This window comes from Podarcis vaucheri, assembly GCF_965113315.1.
Source record: "Podarcis vaucheri genome assembly, chromosome: 1".
Lineage (NCBI taxonomy): Eukaryota > Metazoa > Chordata > Lepidosauria > Squamata > Lacertidae > Podarcis > Podarcis vaucheri.
Window position 1 is genome coordinate 44,268,519 of NC_138759.1, and position 15,199 is coordinate 44,283,717.

The 15,199-nt window shown below is 44.9% G+C and overlaps 1 protein-coding gene across 8 annotated transcripts; it reads right to left on the minus strand.

Moving 5' to 3' along the window:
- Positions 1 to 341: 341 nt before the first annotated feature.
- LOC309542158 (prolactin-releasing peptide receptor-like) lies at positions 342 to 14,873 on the minus strand. Of its 8 annotated transcripts, XM_082240747.1 has the most exons (4): positions 14,519 to 14,873; positions 12,736 to 12,796; positions 3,690 to 3,755; positions 342 to 1,496 (listed from the first exon to the last, which is right to left on the minus strand). In XM_082240747.1, the coding sequence occupies exon 4, from the start codon at positions 1,468 to 1,470 to the stop codon at positions 349 to 351; it is 1,122 nt and encodes a 373-aa protein (XP_082096873.1). In that variant the 5' UTR covers positions 1,471 to 1,496; positions 3,690 to 3,755; positions 12,736 to 12,796; positions 14,519 to 14,873; the 3' UTR covers positions 342 to 348. The 8 variants fall into 8 exon arrangements, with proteins under 8 accessions (XP_082096873.1, XP_082096871.1, XP_082096869.1 ...); XM_082240745.1 differs by lacking the exon at positions 12,736 to 12,796; XM_082240743.1 differs by lacking the exon at positions 3,690 to 3,755 and having other exon boundaries at positions 342 to 1,493; positions 12,733 to 12,796.
- Between the last annotated feature and the right edge of the window lie 326 nt (positions 14,874 to 15,199).

A 15,199-nucleotide genomic window follows, 5' to 3' on the forward strand; every position in this document is an offset into this window, starting at 1 on the left:
CCAATAACCGCCACCGCCCCCTTTACAGGCTGTACAGACTACAGGGCAGGTATGCACACAGTAGTAGAGGCTGATGGGACTGCAGAGCCAAGGAGCTGTCCGTTCAGCACCAGCATCATTACAGCATACCTGGATTACAGGGCTGGGCTGGGGCAGGGAGGAAGAGAGGGCAGGGCAGGGCAAACCCAATAGCAGGAGCTCTGCTGTGCCTGTGCATCCCCAACACCATCCAGGTAAGTTGAATGAATGCCAGTTTCAGGGGTCCACCGCACCAGCTGCTATGGACCACACATTATACAAGCTGAGAGCTTGTATACACCCTTGGCCTTGACGGCAGATCGGCTCTTTTTATATTTGTAGGGTTGCTGGGTTTGAGCTAAAAGGAAACTTCTCTTGCAGTGCTATTTTTTCACTGTGGCCCACAGGATGATCTGCCAAAGTGGAGCAGGTATTCAGCCGGGAAGCCTTGCGGCACATGGTACTTGACCTCTTCCTTTGATGAAAGTAGTTGCTAATGTGGAGTCGGAACTTGTTGTGGAGGGAGGCATAGATGAACGGATTGAAGCACGCAGAACTCATGGCGACCACATGACAGGACACTTGAATGACATTGACATATCTCTTGTCTAGGACAACAAACTCCTCGTCTATATCTATGATCAGATTAACCACCTGAAGAGGGAGCCAGCAACAAGCAAAGCACATGACTGAGATGACGAGGATCCGGAAAGTCTTTTGCTTCTTTTTAGTCCATTTCTCTTGGCCGTGGTAGGCAGCCCCTGGGACGCTCCTGTTCCGGAGGCGATAAGTAATGGCGCAGTAGGAGATGGAGACAGCAGAGAGCGGGAGCATGTAGGACAAGAGGAGCATCAAGCAAGAGTACAGCCACCTCTCGGTCTTGTGGTGCTTCCAGAATTCTTCACAGATGATCATGTCATGGCCAATGCTGTTGAGATCCAGGTAATGGGTGTGCATGGATGTGGGGACTGAGACCACGATGGAGAGCAACCAAATGAAGGCCACAATGTAGGCACAGGACTTGCATCTGATCCTTTTGCGAATGGGGTAAGCGACGACAATATACCGGTCCACAGCAATAGCAGTGAGGGAGAGGACGGACACAAACACAGTGGCCACTTGCATGAGGGTGACAAAGTAGCACATGAACATCCCAAAGAGCCACCCGCGAATCTCAAACGCGTATGAGGCAGTCAGCGGGACACAGAAAATGCACATGATCAGATCGGCGGCTGCCAAGTTCCCAATGAGGAAATTGGTGGTGCAGTGCAACTTTTTGGTGGTACCAATGAGGAGGAGGAGGAGAAAGTTCCCTGCGCAGGCCACCGTCACCAGGATGGCATAGAGAGGAATGAAGAGTGGCTTCAGTTCAAAGAGAAGGTCCAGGCCAGTGAAAACGGGAGTTGAGCTATTGGAGCAGGAGTCGTTGAGGAGTTGGTTGTCCACTGCCATGTTGGTTTTCCCTTGTGACGATGCTTCTGCAATAAGATAGAAAGGAAAGTTAGGTGGGCAATTTATGAGATGTGGGGGGCTGTTACATTCAGGGCCAATCTGCATACAGAATTCTTCTCCCCACAGTTCCCAGTATGTTAAATATCACTGGGAGATGAGGATAAGTTGTAGGTAAAGGTATAGGTAGAGCAGCCTTCCTTAGCCTGGTGCCCCCCAGACATTCTGGAGTAAAACTCCCATCAGAGCATGCAAAACGTCTGTATAACACCATGTTTGGGAAGACTGTAGCAGCATGTGGCAAAGGGATGTGAATGCCATGCCTAAACTTCCAGTCCCTATCTTTAAAATCCCTGCCCATCTTAGCCTTCGTCTTCTATCACCCTTAGCACCTCCCACTCTTCATAGTACATCCCTTAGAAATCCTGAGCAAATCACATTTCATTGCGCCTCTTCTAAGTTTATTCCCTGCTCCTCAGGCATCTTTACCTTAAGCACTTTTTCTCCCAAAGCTATGGAGTCCTTCGGGAATTCTTATTTGCAACTGTAAAAGTGTCCTTAACTTCTGTCTCCCCTCATCTTCTTTCTCCCGCCTACCATCTCCAATGGCTAATCCTGTGTTGCAAATCAATTTCAGGTTGAGACTTGTTTTGTATTTTATGTTTGAACGGTGATGGGCATCACAGCTGGTCTTTTAAAAATAAACACTAAATTGCAGGATTACTCCCATGATGGCAAATTAGAAAGTGGCACCCTTTCACGTCTTATTTGTAAAGCCTTGTGTCATTTTATCTTTGCAGCAGCTTGCAGATACTGTTTGCCAGCTCCAGTAGTTCTTTAAGAGCGCTTATCCCATGTCCTTCCTTATCTGAGCATTCACAGCATTGCATTGTAGCATCTCCGGTCCATCCACTCTTAGGACTTTAATCTCCTTTCTGCTATTCAGAACATGACCCTGGTCTTTTATTTGCCATGCTCTTTGGCTATGTCATGGTCGTGCATAGTTTACAACTGGGAGAATAAGAAGAAATGAACATAGGCTAATGCAAAGAGCATTTTCATTCAGTGGCTGATGTCCACTGATGACATAGAATCTCTTGAGGCAAGAAAAGTGTTGGCTGGAAAGAGCTTTCTTCATTAGTCCCACCACCCCCTGCCGTCCTTGATCAGTGTGTCTTTTTTAAAGGAAGTTCACATGGTGCCTACTGTGATGCAATTTAGCCACCAGTCAAGGTTATTTTAGTTTCCCCAGGCTTCTATTCCACTTGAACTTCTCCCTTCTTAAACAGTTGAACTCAGCTGTTGTTGCTGTGTTTGATGCATTTTGCGGGTGCTAGCTCGTGTGTGTGTGTGTGTGTGTGTGTGTGTGTGTGATAGTTATGTTACGTATTCATATTATTTGTCACCTTAGGAACTCTTGGGAGTTGAAGGTGCAGGGTACAAATGTATTAAATTCAAGAAGTACTGGTTTCAAGATATTGCTGAAGGGCAGTGTTAGAAACTGAGATATGAAAGCTAGGAGCTAAAATGTCCCCTTAAACCTAGGTTATGGGCACAACAACGGAACGTCTAGGCCCACTTTTTTTATATAACAATAATACAAAGCAGAAAATGAATGAACTGCAGCTAAAATATTGTGTTCATTTTTCACATGGTCCAGTCCTTCCCCTGCCCACTCCCCTAATATTCTTAAGAGGGTCTCTTCTACAGTCTTCAGAGAGTAGCTGGAAGTGGGGAGGCAGAAAAAGGTCCTCGTTTCCTTCCACTCTGCAGTTTTAATCTGTAATCTTAGGTGCAGTACCGTGCCCAGAGCTCAGAAACTGCTCACACTAATGAAATTCCCTGTTGCAAAATGCGCCTAGAACAATGGGAGTTTCGAACACTGCTGAAGAACTACCTGACCTGTGTTCCCAATTTCTCCATGTCTTCGGTACCATGTTCAGATGCTCTGTAATTAGCCATCATGTTGCTGCAGCACAACCCCCCTGTCTAGCTTTTAAAAGCTCTCTTCAGCCAATTCCATTCTGCCTTCTTCTCCCATATCCTGAAAGTCTCTTGCTCTCCAAAAAAACCCCTGCTCATTTCCACTTGCTGATGCATGTGCCTGAAATCCCCTTCTCAGCATAACACCTCCCTCCCCCCTCTCTCACTCTCCCTCCCTCCCTCCCTCCCTCCTTCCCTCTCCCCCTCCCCGCCAGGTCAAACCCTTTCTTAATACTCACCTTTTCCTATGAAGCCTTTGTCTTAACCCCTTGGTCTTCATTAAGTGTGCATTCATACATGATGGCCTGTGTGCACATAAACAAATGACACCAGCAATGTCAATAGTGTCACTTGTATGGATTTAACAAGAATTAGACTGAATTTACAAAGGCTGCTTCTCCCCAATGACAACCTTCCATTTCCAGTTAGTTACAACTATTCTACTGTCATCCGATATAAAATGAACTCTGCAATATGTAAAATAAAGGCATATACATCATCCTCATCCCATTTAACTGTATTGCTTATTCTCTCCCCCCCCCTTCCCTTGTTTCAACTACAATCAGTACACCATTATGGGTACAGAGCAGACTCACAGAGAAACAAGGAGGGGCTGCCTTTGCACCATCCTAGTACTTGCCTGGTCTGCTCTCCCAAGTCAGTGTGTGTGTGTGTGTGTGTGTGTGTGTACTGCAATTGTTGCTTGATCTGTGTATCATCTGGTTACAGGTAAGGGTGTTTGTGCTATTTGTAACAGAAGTTAGTGTTTAATTTCTGCCACTGGGGTTGAGGTGTGGTCCACTGCCCACTTTATTATAACAACAGGCCGAGGGCTGACCCCCCAAAGGGGCTGACCCCAAAGGAAACCCTGGGGCAGGGGTGCACAATGCTGCCAGTCAGGCTATAGAAATTGAAATATACTTGGAGTCAAGTGTGAATTTCATGCTCTTTATTCAGCTCGCAGTAGCAATAAATGAAATTTCCCCCCAAACGTGTAGCTATATATACATTATTTACACAATGGGCCCCGTGTGATTGGTTAATTCTGGGCTGCTCCTGTAGGCCAGTCAGGTTGCTGATTCACTTCATCCATGAGCCTGATTGGCTGCTCCTGCAGGCCAATCAGGTCGCTGATTCACTTCCACCTGGAGCTGGATTGGGTGGCTCCTGCAGACCAGTCAGACTGCTGCATTCTGAATCCTATTGTTCTAGGATTCAGCTCCGTACATAACAGAAGTGTAGGCCAAGCACTGCATGGGACACTTTGGATTGGGACAACTATTGGACTGTTGCTTTGGGGGGAAGGTAGTGAAGAGGGCCATGGCGGGGCAGCTGCAAGCATTCTTGGAGGACACAGATTATTTAGATCCATTCCTATCAGGCCTGGCCATGGATCTGAGTCAACCTTGGTTGCCTTGATAGATGACCTTTGCAGATAGTGGGACGGGTGTGTGTGTGTATGACCTTGCTCCTCCTTCTTGATCTCTCCTTGACATTTGATAGCCATTGCTTGTGGTCTCCTCTTCGACCAGCTCTGGGGAACAGGACTCAGGGACACTGTTTTGCAGTGGTTCCAATCCTATTTTCCAGACCAAATCTAGAGAGTAGCATTGGGAGAGCTTCTATATTTTGTTTACGGGTGATCCTTGCACCAGGCAAAACCATTTCCTTGAGTGGTTTAGGAGTTGGGACACCAATATACCAGAACTATAAGGGAAGGGGGTTATATATCCACAGTTTCCCACACCTGGTGAATAATACATTCCTGTTGATACACTTTCAAAATATTACTATCAGTTGGGAACATAAGGCATTCGCCTGCCTTCCACTGAGTCAGCCCATTGGTTCCTCTATTCCAGCATTGTCTACCTAGACCTTCCGGTGTCTCAAGCAAGAGTATTTCCTAGCTCCACCTGGAGTTTCCAGGGATTGAACCCAAAGTTCAGCAAAGTTCTTCTGAAGCTCTGCAAAGTACATCAAGAGATCTATCATTCGCTCAGTTGGCCACTTCTGTCTTCAGTATGATTTCTCCTTTTATAACATTATTCAGCACATGTTTTTATGTATGTCTTTACTCAATAGGGGCTCCATCCATAATGATCTAGGGTAGCCTGCTGTGTAGAAATGGGTGACAGATTGTATGGCCTCACCTTTGGAGCTCTGGCACCTTTTCATTTTGGTGTTAATTGGATTTGGCAATTAGCAGGATATAAATGGTACAAAGGCTTGAGGTCAAAAACCAGGAGGAAATGTAAACCAGCTTATCCTGACAGAGTTTTATCCTGCGGAAGGACTATCTAATAATCTCTAGTTAGGAGCAGCTCTTGGTTCAAAACAAACGAGATCAGTAGTTGGCATAACCAGAGCAATCTTCAGGGGCATCATTTCAGTTTTCAACTCCGGAGGGAAGATATTTCAATAGGGGGACAATATTCACAGCCAGCTTTAAATGTCTCTTTCACTATATTCAATTTTAAACTGCAAATAAAAATCAGTGCATTTTGAGATTGTGTTGTAATTTCCATTTACATCTTGTCTAAGAAACAATCACACATGGACAAATAAACCTGCCCTCCCTCCGTCTCTCCACACATAGCACGTTTTACCACTTCAAAATTGGTGCTATACCACACAACCAGTAACATAGAAATTGGGGGTGATAGCATTCATTGTTAGGGTCCAGGGACAGGGAAGGGGATACACAAATGGTGTGCTTTGGAGTGATGGTGAAAGCAGGGTGCTGATTCCTAGCACTGTTGGCCAGATTGGAAGTGTAATGACAAATTACCCCAGCATGGGGGTGGGGCTGTGGGGTGATGGCCCCAGGCCCATTTTTCTCAGGAGAGCTGCTCATGCCGCCCTGTCAGCCCTGTGTCGCTTTGTGAGGCTGAGATCTGATCTGAACAATTCTCCCGGAGAATCGTTCAGATCAGATCCCAGCCTCGCAAAGCAGCTTGCTGCTGGTGCCATTCCAGGCATCAGCGGCGAGGGCTCCTTTCACCTTCCATGCCCCACCCCCCTGGTGTACGCACATGCCCCTGGGCATCAGCAAACCACGCTACACCACCAACCCCGGTAGCATCTGTGATTAGATAGGCCTATGTCTCCTTTGAATAGGAAGGAGAGGATACCAGCCATTGAACTTCTGAGACCACTACAAGGTAAGTGATACAGATGTCCTGTGCAGCTCTATCATCACTGCTGCATTCTATAGCTGGCAGTTACTTCCACAACATCTCTGATGGAATATCCTTGGAAAAGGTAGACACTCCTATCTCCAATGACACCTGGGCCCTTCATTCAGTGAAGTTACCCAGCTGTGCACATGGTCTAGCTCACTCTGGTTTTACAATGTTCCCCTGCCGGCTTCGCTGATATACCGGAGACCAGACATGAGCATATGGTGTAGGTAAGATCCTCCACTTTATAATTGTCAGCTTTATAATTGCCTCATTTTACAGCAGTTACATTGAAAACAGCTTATGCTGAACCTCAGATTCAATTACACTCTGATTGATGGCAACTCCTCTCTTCTCTTTCACTCTCAAACCTCTTGGTGCTTTTTCGGAGTGGTTTAGATTTTATTTCCCTTCTCTGGAAAAAAAAAGGAAGTTGTTGTTTTGACACTGAAAATCTTCTAGCTTTTTCATTTCTATGAAAAATTGTGTTCTTTGTCTTCCATTCACCAGAGATTGCAAGAAAATTTGCAGTTAACATCCCTATGAAATTGGCAAAATGCCCATACTCTTAAGATGAGCTGCTGAAATTGAAGATTTATCTGCAAGATTTATCTGCAACCTATACTTATAGAATGGCTGTTGTATGGAAATTGGAGGGTTAATTAAGTTTAGATCCAGTTTCTATGTATAGTAAAACAACAACAACAACAACAACAACCAGGAATATGGATTGCTTCCTCCTCCTTGACGATCACTCGTAGCTGAGTAAGATTGTCTTCCATGAACATGGTCTTAAAAGTGAGTCCATAAGTGATTGTGGAGGCCAATTCTGGAGCCACACGTCCTTCCACAGTGAAGACATAGGCAGGAGTTGATCTTGGTGAAGGTTTGCCAAACATGCCTTCCTCTTAGCATGTCTCTCCCTTTCGTCCTGTGTCTGAGCGTCTTCAAAGTCTGTGATACCTTTGGTAAAGGCTGTTCTCCAACTGGAGCACTCGCAGGCCAGTGTTTCCCAATTGTCAGTCTTTATACTACATTTTCTGGGATTTGCCTTGAGAGAGTCTTTAAGCCTTTTTTGTTGACCACCAGCATTACGCTTTTCATTTCTAAGTTCGGAATAGAGTACACAGTTGCTTTGGAAGACAATAATCAGGCATCCGAGCAACATGACCAGTCCAATGAAGTTGGTGTTGAAGAATCATTGCTTTGACACTGGCAATCTTTGCTTCTTCCATTACACTGGCATTAGTTTGCCTTTCTTCCCAAGTGATGTGTAATTTTTTTCAGAGACACCGTTGGTGGAATCTTTCAAGGGGTTGGAGATGGTGTTTATAAGTGGTCCATGTTTTCTCTTCATCAAAGACATGGTCACAAGCTTAAATTTTTTTTAAAAAGAAGCTGTGGTGGCATTCAAAGGCTGGTAGCATTGTGCAATTGTCCCACTCACCACCAGGGTCCAATCCCAGCATTTGCTTTTCATTCAGACAGGGCAGGGACGTCCAACCAGTAGATCATGATCTACAGGTAGATCCCCGGCTGATCCTGGTAGATCGCGTGATCCTTATGTACAAAAAGTTACAGGGGAAAAGCAAAAAAACTCTGTGCAATTCTCCCCCCACAACTCTGGGCAATGCACCCACCCCACGCATGCTCCTCCTCCCTCCAATGACAATGGGTAAATCACTACCAGTTTTTTTATACTGGGAGAAGATCACAGTCTGTTGGGAGTTGGATATGCCTGAATAGGGCATAGTCAGATGATGAGCTTAGTCTCCAAACCTGTCAAGCCCTGCATGACACAAGAGGGTTATCCAGATTGAACAATGCATAGTCTATTCAATACCAGAGGGGTAAAGGTGGGGGAACACATTGTGAGTGCTTAACACTGGGATATTTAAAGGTCTAGCAACCTATATTTCCCGTGCTTTGCAAATGCTGCATGTATTTCAGTTTTAAACTCTGCTGGAGGTTCTTTTGGCTAGAGAGTGAGTCAACCCCACACTTTTGGAATTCAGGCAGTCTGCTGTTTTGTTTAGTAGTTTCTCACACACAAAGGACTTCAGGATTTATTGGTGTTCACCAGTTATTTCCCAACATCCCTAAACTACTCTACTGCCTTCAGGTTTGGTGGAGTACATCCCATTACCAGTTTTGAAGAAAGATCTGATGGCCACTGTGGTTGGCTCCTGTGTGGGGAATAGGGATGGGTGGAAGGTATCTTGTTCTTTTCCTCACAGACAGCGGCATTTTCCCTCTTCTTGAGCAAAACTATCTTCTAAGCCATCTGGGAGTCCACTGGGAGGCGGTCCTGTTTAGGGAAGTTTTTAATGTTTGATGCTGTATTGTTTTTAATATTTGGTTGGAAGCAGCCCAGAGGGGCTGGGGAAATCCAGCCACATGGGTGGGACATAAATATATTATTATTACCATTATTATTATTATTATTATTATTATTATTATTATTATTATTATTATGATGTCACACTGAGAATTTGGAAAGCACAGCCTTCAGCATAACCAATGGATTAAAGGGGGAGGGGACACAGCAATCCCAACAGCAGTTGATTCAAGAATAACATTTCCCACCAACAAAATATTATGAACTGAATGAGAATCCTCACAGCGGAAACACCTATAGAGCCAAAATAAGAATCTAGCACTACAAATGAAGAACCACCATGTACGTTTATGGGGGTGGAGGAGAGAATTATTGTGTAAATAAAGCCATCAATAATGCAAGCACATACACACACACCCATCCCTGTGTGACTAGTTACTCTTTGAATAATAGCTTGTAAAATTCAGGTTTTAGATTCCACATGATGAATGCCAGAATGCTTTTTTGGTGGGTAAAGGTAAAGGTACCCCTGACTATTAGGTCCAGTCATGGATGACTCTGGGGTTGCGGTGCTCATCTCGCTCTATACGCCGAGGGAGCCGGCGTTTGTCCGCAGACAGCTTCCAGGTCATGTGGCCAACATGACTAAGCCGCTTCTGGCAAACCAGAGCAGTGCACGGAAACGCCGTTTATCTTCCCACCGGAGCAGTACCTATTTATCTACTTGCACTTTGATGTGCTTTCAAACTGCTAGGTTGGTAGGAGCTGGGACCGAACAATGGGAGCTCACCCCGTTGCGGGGATTCGAACTGCCGACCTTCTGATCGGCAAGCCCTAGGCTCTGTGGTTTGGACCACATTGCCACCTATGTCCTTTCTTGGTGGGTAAAGGTAAAGGTACCCCTGACCGTTAGGTCCAGTCGCAGACAACTCTGGCGTTGTGTGCTCATCTCGCTCTATAGGCCAAGGGAGCCGGCATTTGTCTGCAGACAGCTTCCGGGTCATGTGGCCAGCATGACTAAGCTGCTTCTAGCGAACCAGAGCAGCGCATGGAAACGCCGTTTACCTTCCTGCCAGAGCAGTACCTATTTATCTACTTGCACTTTGACATGCTTTTGAATTGCTAGGTTGGCAGGAGCTGGGACCGAGCAACGGGTAGGTGTAAGCAAAACAGGAAAAAACAAATTGCCTGGAGAAAACAGCAGTGAGGTTGTCATCCTAAATCCATTTGCATCATCTCTCTGTGTGTGACTGGACTCCAGGGACTGACTACAACTCGGATTAGTAGCTCTCTGCCAAAAAGGTACAATATGAAGCAAAGCTGAGGATCTGCCAATGGATAATTTGGAGTATTCCATATCTTGCCACAAGGAGGAGCAAAATGTCCACTGAAAGAAAAGCATTGGGGAACTGATTCTTTTCGCAAGGAATAGTGAGTTGTATTCACTATCCAAAGCTTTGCTGGGGAAGTAAACTCCCAGTTTATGCCAATGAATAAGAATAAGAATAAGAATAAGAATAAGAATAAGAATAAGAATAAGAATAAGAATAAGAATAAGAATTTATTTATACCCCGCCCATCTGGCTGGGCTTCCCCAGCCACTCTGGGCGGCTTCCAACCAAATATTAAAATACAATTAATACATCAAACATTAAAAGCTTCCCTAAACATTATGCATTATGATGTTTTCCATCTGGGGAAAAGTTAGAAATGTGTGAATGGTTTTTAATAGGCACTCTAATAAGCAGTGGCTTCTTTACATAGCCAGGAATAACATGAATCCCATAATAGATCTGCTTGTCGGCTCCTTCCGAATCTTTCCCCCATCCCACTCCTGATATCAGCACTCTGGGGTGGTGAGTACAACACTGGAAGGGGAGCAGACCAATTCTGCAAAGTGAAGCAGAAGAGGGGCTGATTGTAATAGGGGCTTGTGAAAGGAATTTCACATGGAAACAGTTCCAATAAAGGGTGAGGGATTGGTGAAATGTGGGGAGGACTTCTATGAGGGAAGAGCATGAGCATGGCAAATAAGCACACATGTTGTGGGAAGGAGAGATTTTCCACGCATGTGAGCAGGAAATCAAACCTTTGTTTTCTTCACTGCAATACATTTTCTTAACATTTTTTGCTGTTTCCTACATCCAGACTGGTCCTGTTCAGTAGTGAATTCTGAGCAGATTGACTGAATGAGGATGACAAGAGTTTACAGTGCAATCCTAAGCATGTTCACTCAGAAGAAGCTCCTGCTGAGTTCAATAGGACTTACTTTCTAGAAAGAATGCTTGGGATTGTATTTTCCATGGGTAAGTCCTACATTTGTGTTGACCACATGCTAATGTAAGCAAAGCCCAATCTAACATCTCTACTGGCTTAAATGTGCAGTTTTACTTCCATGTTCCATCCAGCATCAGTGATGTTCTCACTTTCCACATCAGCAACAATCAGTACATCAATGTGAGATGCTTTTGGATATCTGGCGTGGAAACACTATAAGGAGCTTGCCTCCTCCTGTAAGCAGTTTAGTTCATTTCTTTTCCTTCCCTCAGTCAAGCAGAAACATGAGTGTGTTAGCTCCTGTGTTTGAATGGGAAAGGGTTTTTGCAGGGAGTTGTCCTGGTATCTGCTTACATAGGATCAATAAAATGTGTGTTGCTATTATTTCTGTTGTCCTGTGTGCTGCAAAATGCACAAGGAATCAAAGCAGATTTGCTTTATGTGTTATATTCAACTTATGCATGGAAGCAGGGCCAGATTTAGGTTTGATGAGGCCCTAAGCTACTGAAGGTAATGGGGCCCTTTATATGTCCAGCTGTCCTTTGTCAACAACAAATTGTCACTGTTTTTTGTGTTGAATATATGCTATATGGTAATTTATGAACTTAATAGGTATCTAAAGCCATTTGCACATAACAAAATATATATATTATCATAAAATACATATTTTATGTAGGCACCCTATATATAGAAATGAGCAAACCAGTGATATTTTAGGGAGCAGGCTAGCAGGCAGGGCCCATCACTTACATCACAGGAGCCTACGCAACAGAAAACACTATTGCTGTATGTAGGTTTTATTTTATTTGTTTTTTATCTTATATTTTGGAAATGTACATCCAGGTGTTTTTTCCTTTAATTCTTTTTTGGGGGCCCCAAGAGAATGTGGCCCTAAGCTATAGCTTGTTTAGCTTATACATAAATCTGGCACTGCATGGAAGATACTGTACATAGGAACTAACACCCAAACGGCACATGCACTATAATCCGACATGTGAGGGCTTTAAAAATGTGTATGTATCGGAAGTCATAGCTGCGTAGCAGACAAACAATCTATATCTATATACCAAGATAGGACTATCACATGCTAATATCTACAGATATGTTTCATAGTTATTCCTACTTGGAAGTACTTTCTGTGCAGGAATTGTGTGACTCTCAAAGTGGCCCTGAGTTCCATTAATTATTTGCTCACAGTTGAAGTTGCTTGCATGGCCATAAATGCAAGGATTACTCTTGCGTCTGCAGGAATCTAACCAAACTACACAAATCCTCTTAAGGTACTGACTAAGATGAATGCTTCAAACATGACACCAATGTTGCCTTGGGCTCCTTTGGCAGGAAAGGTTGGGTATAAACGTAATAGATAAAATAAACATAAATGTGATAAAATAGTGTTTTGCCCTTATTTTAAACCCCCTCAGATTTCAGGTGGGTGTGATTGCAGAAAAGAAAAAAAAATGATGATTTGCCAACAAGAAGATGGACCGCCTTGTTTCTGCTTCCCAGCCTGGTTCATCAGGATTCTCTTCCAGGTGGTGTGCACAGCAACCTGCAAACATTTTACTTACAGAGTTCACTCAGCCTTCCATCAGTAAAACCAACTTTGTATTCTTACCACGTTGCTTGACCATTTCAAGGGCACTTGCAATAAAAATTGTGCTGTCTGTTAATAGATCCTGGATTGGAGCATATCTCTTTCCCTTCTGATTCACTGCTAGGGAGACCCAAGGCAGCCTCATGTCATTCACACACACTCTTTGTCATCTGACGATAGAAAGCAGCTGGGTAATTGCCCTTCTCATTTCAAAAGGTAGTGTGCCAGCAGCATGACAAAAGAGGGCACAAAACCTATCAGGATCTGTAGAATGTTAATTAACATCATGACTTTTCCCAGTGCACTTTTTCTATAGAGAAAGCACTTCAGCTATAAGAGAAGGCAGGTAACCCACATGAGGTTTGGCCAATTCCAGCTGCTTAGCATGCAAGACACAGCTGCTTAGTAGCAAGACACAAGATGACAATAGGCACTTTCCTCCTGCAGGGTAGTGTTTTCTGTGGAGGGAAAGTGTAAGGTGTGGTGCAGCTCTTCACCCTCCACTCCCCAGCCCTCGCCACCAACGGGTGGGCAGAGGGCATGCAGTAGGGATCTCCACAGGGGGCGCCTGGTTCTGTGTGCCCAGGGCAACGGCCCCCCTGCCCCCCCCCACTATGCCAATGCTTGGAGGATTCAAAATACTTCATGCTGGTGTAGCATAGTAGCTTGTACAAAAACAAGTGCGGCAGTGGCTCAGAGGCTGAGGCTGCATATACACGCCATACCTTTAAAGCACACTCAAAGCACACATATATGCAGGGCTTTTTTTCAGCCAGAACTCACTGGAACTCAGTTCTGGCACCTCTCAGGTGGCTTCCGTTGACACTCTTAAGAGAACAAGGAAGGTGTTCATGGTGAATTCTGGCACCTCATTTAAAAGGGTGGTGTGTGTCTTTAGCTACATTCAAGAGGTGCCAGACTCTAATCTTTCCTCTTCCGTGAACTCACTAGGTGGCTGTTGTCAAGCCACACACTCACCAGCCTCATTAACCCCCCACAAAAACAACTACAGTATGAGGAATAATAATATTGGCAAACCAGTGGTGAGAACAGGGCAATTAGCTTCTGTTCTAATAAGATGCTTGGCAATTCCCACCCACACAATCCGTTATTTCACTACAGATCTGACAGTCCATGATTCAGATTTCACCTCTGCTATTAACTCAGCAGGTGGCCTTAGGCAACTCACTCTTTAACCCAGAAACGTCTCAGTCTGCAATATGGAGAATACTAACCTACCCTATAGGAGATTGCAACTAGATAAGGCATGTGACGTAAGCACAATTAATAATTATCATCTATTATTGTTATTGTTACTATTGAGGGATTTTGGGAGAGAGAGATGTGTTTGAACCCCTCTCCCCTGCTCCCAAATAGGTGACTCCAAGGAACTTGAAACAGGCAACTTGAAAGAATGAAGAGAGAATAGCTAAATGCCCCAGAGAGCCCCGGGAGAATTCAGGGCACTCACATTTGTTTGCTCTCTGAACTTCTGTGGTCTTCAGCGATAGTCACACGCACCCAGCCCTGCCACGTTGCTCACCATTCACTTGCCGCTTTAATGAATCCCGGACACTTATCTCGATCCTCAGTCTAAGCTCAGGGCTGAGATTTTTGCGCACAGAGTCACGCTAGGGGAAAATAAGTTATAAAAATAAAAAAGTAAATTTCCCAAACCTTTTCCTCCTGCCTTTAGGCTGCTGGCTCTTGCTTCTCCGCGAAGGAACACTTTAAGTCCCCTTGAAGTAGAAGGAGAGCCACAAGTGGCTTTTCGGCAGGCGGTTAAGTGTCTTCTGTAGATCAGTCTGGAGCTGCTGCGAAGACGCGGTTTCTTAACAGTGTGGTGGCTGCTCCCCTCTCTGCCCCCCTTGCCTTTCCGATAGATGTTTCAGAGAAGATTCAATAGCCTTCCTGGGCTCTAGGCTCGTCCCTTTGCTCCGCAGCATCGTCCAGGCTGGATCAAGAGAGCCCCACGGGGAGCTGTCCGCGCCTGTTGGTGCTGAAGCAACGCGCTCACTGGCTCTGCCTTGCAAAGCGAGCCGCAGAAACAGACCCTCGCCCCCCTCCAACCGCCGTCCTTTATTCAAATCAGCGAGCTCCTCTTCTCCTCCCACTTCATCCCCTTGCATCAAATTTTATTCCGCCCTTACCGGAGAAGAAGGGTGCTTGCGGCGGCAAAGAGAGGTCGCCTGCTGTGATGACCTCTTCCTCATGATCCGCCAGCATTCACTTTAAATGACCTCGGTGGCTTTCCATCTATGCAGAAATTCTAAACGAAGCCTGAAAGTTCTTTCACGCCTAAAGCATCGAGATTTTAAACCCCACTGGTTTCTTTCTTTCTTTCTTTCTTTCTTTCTT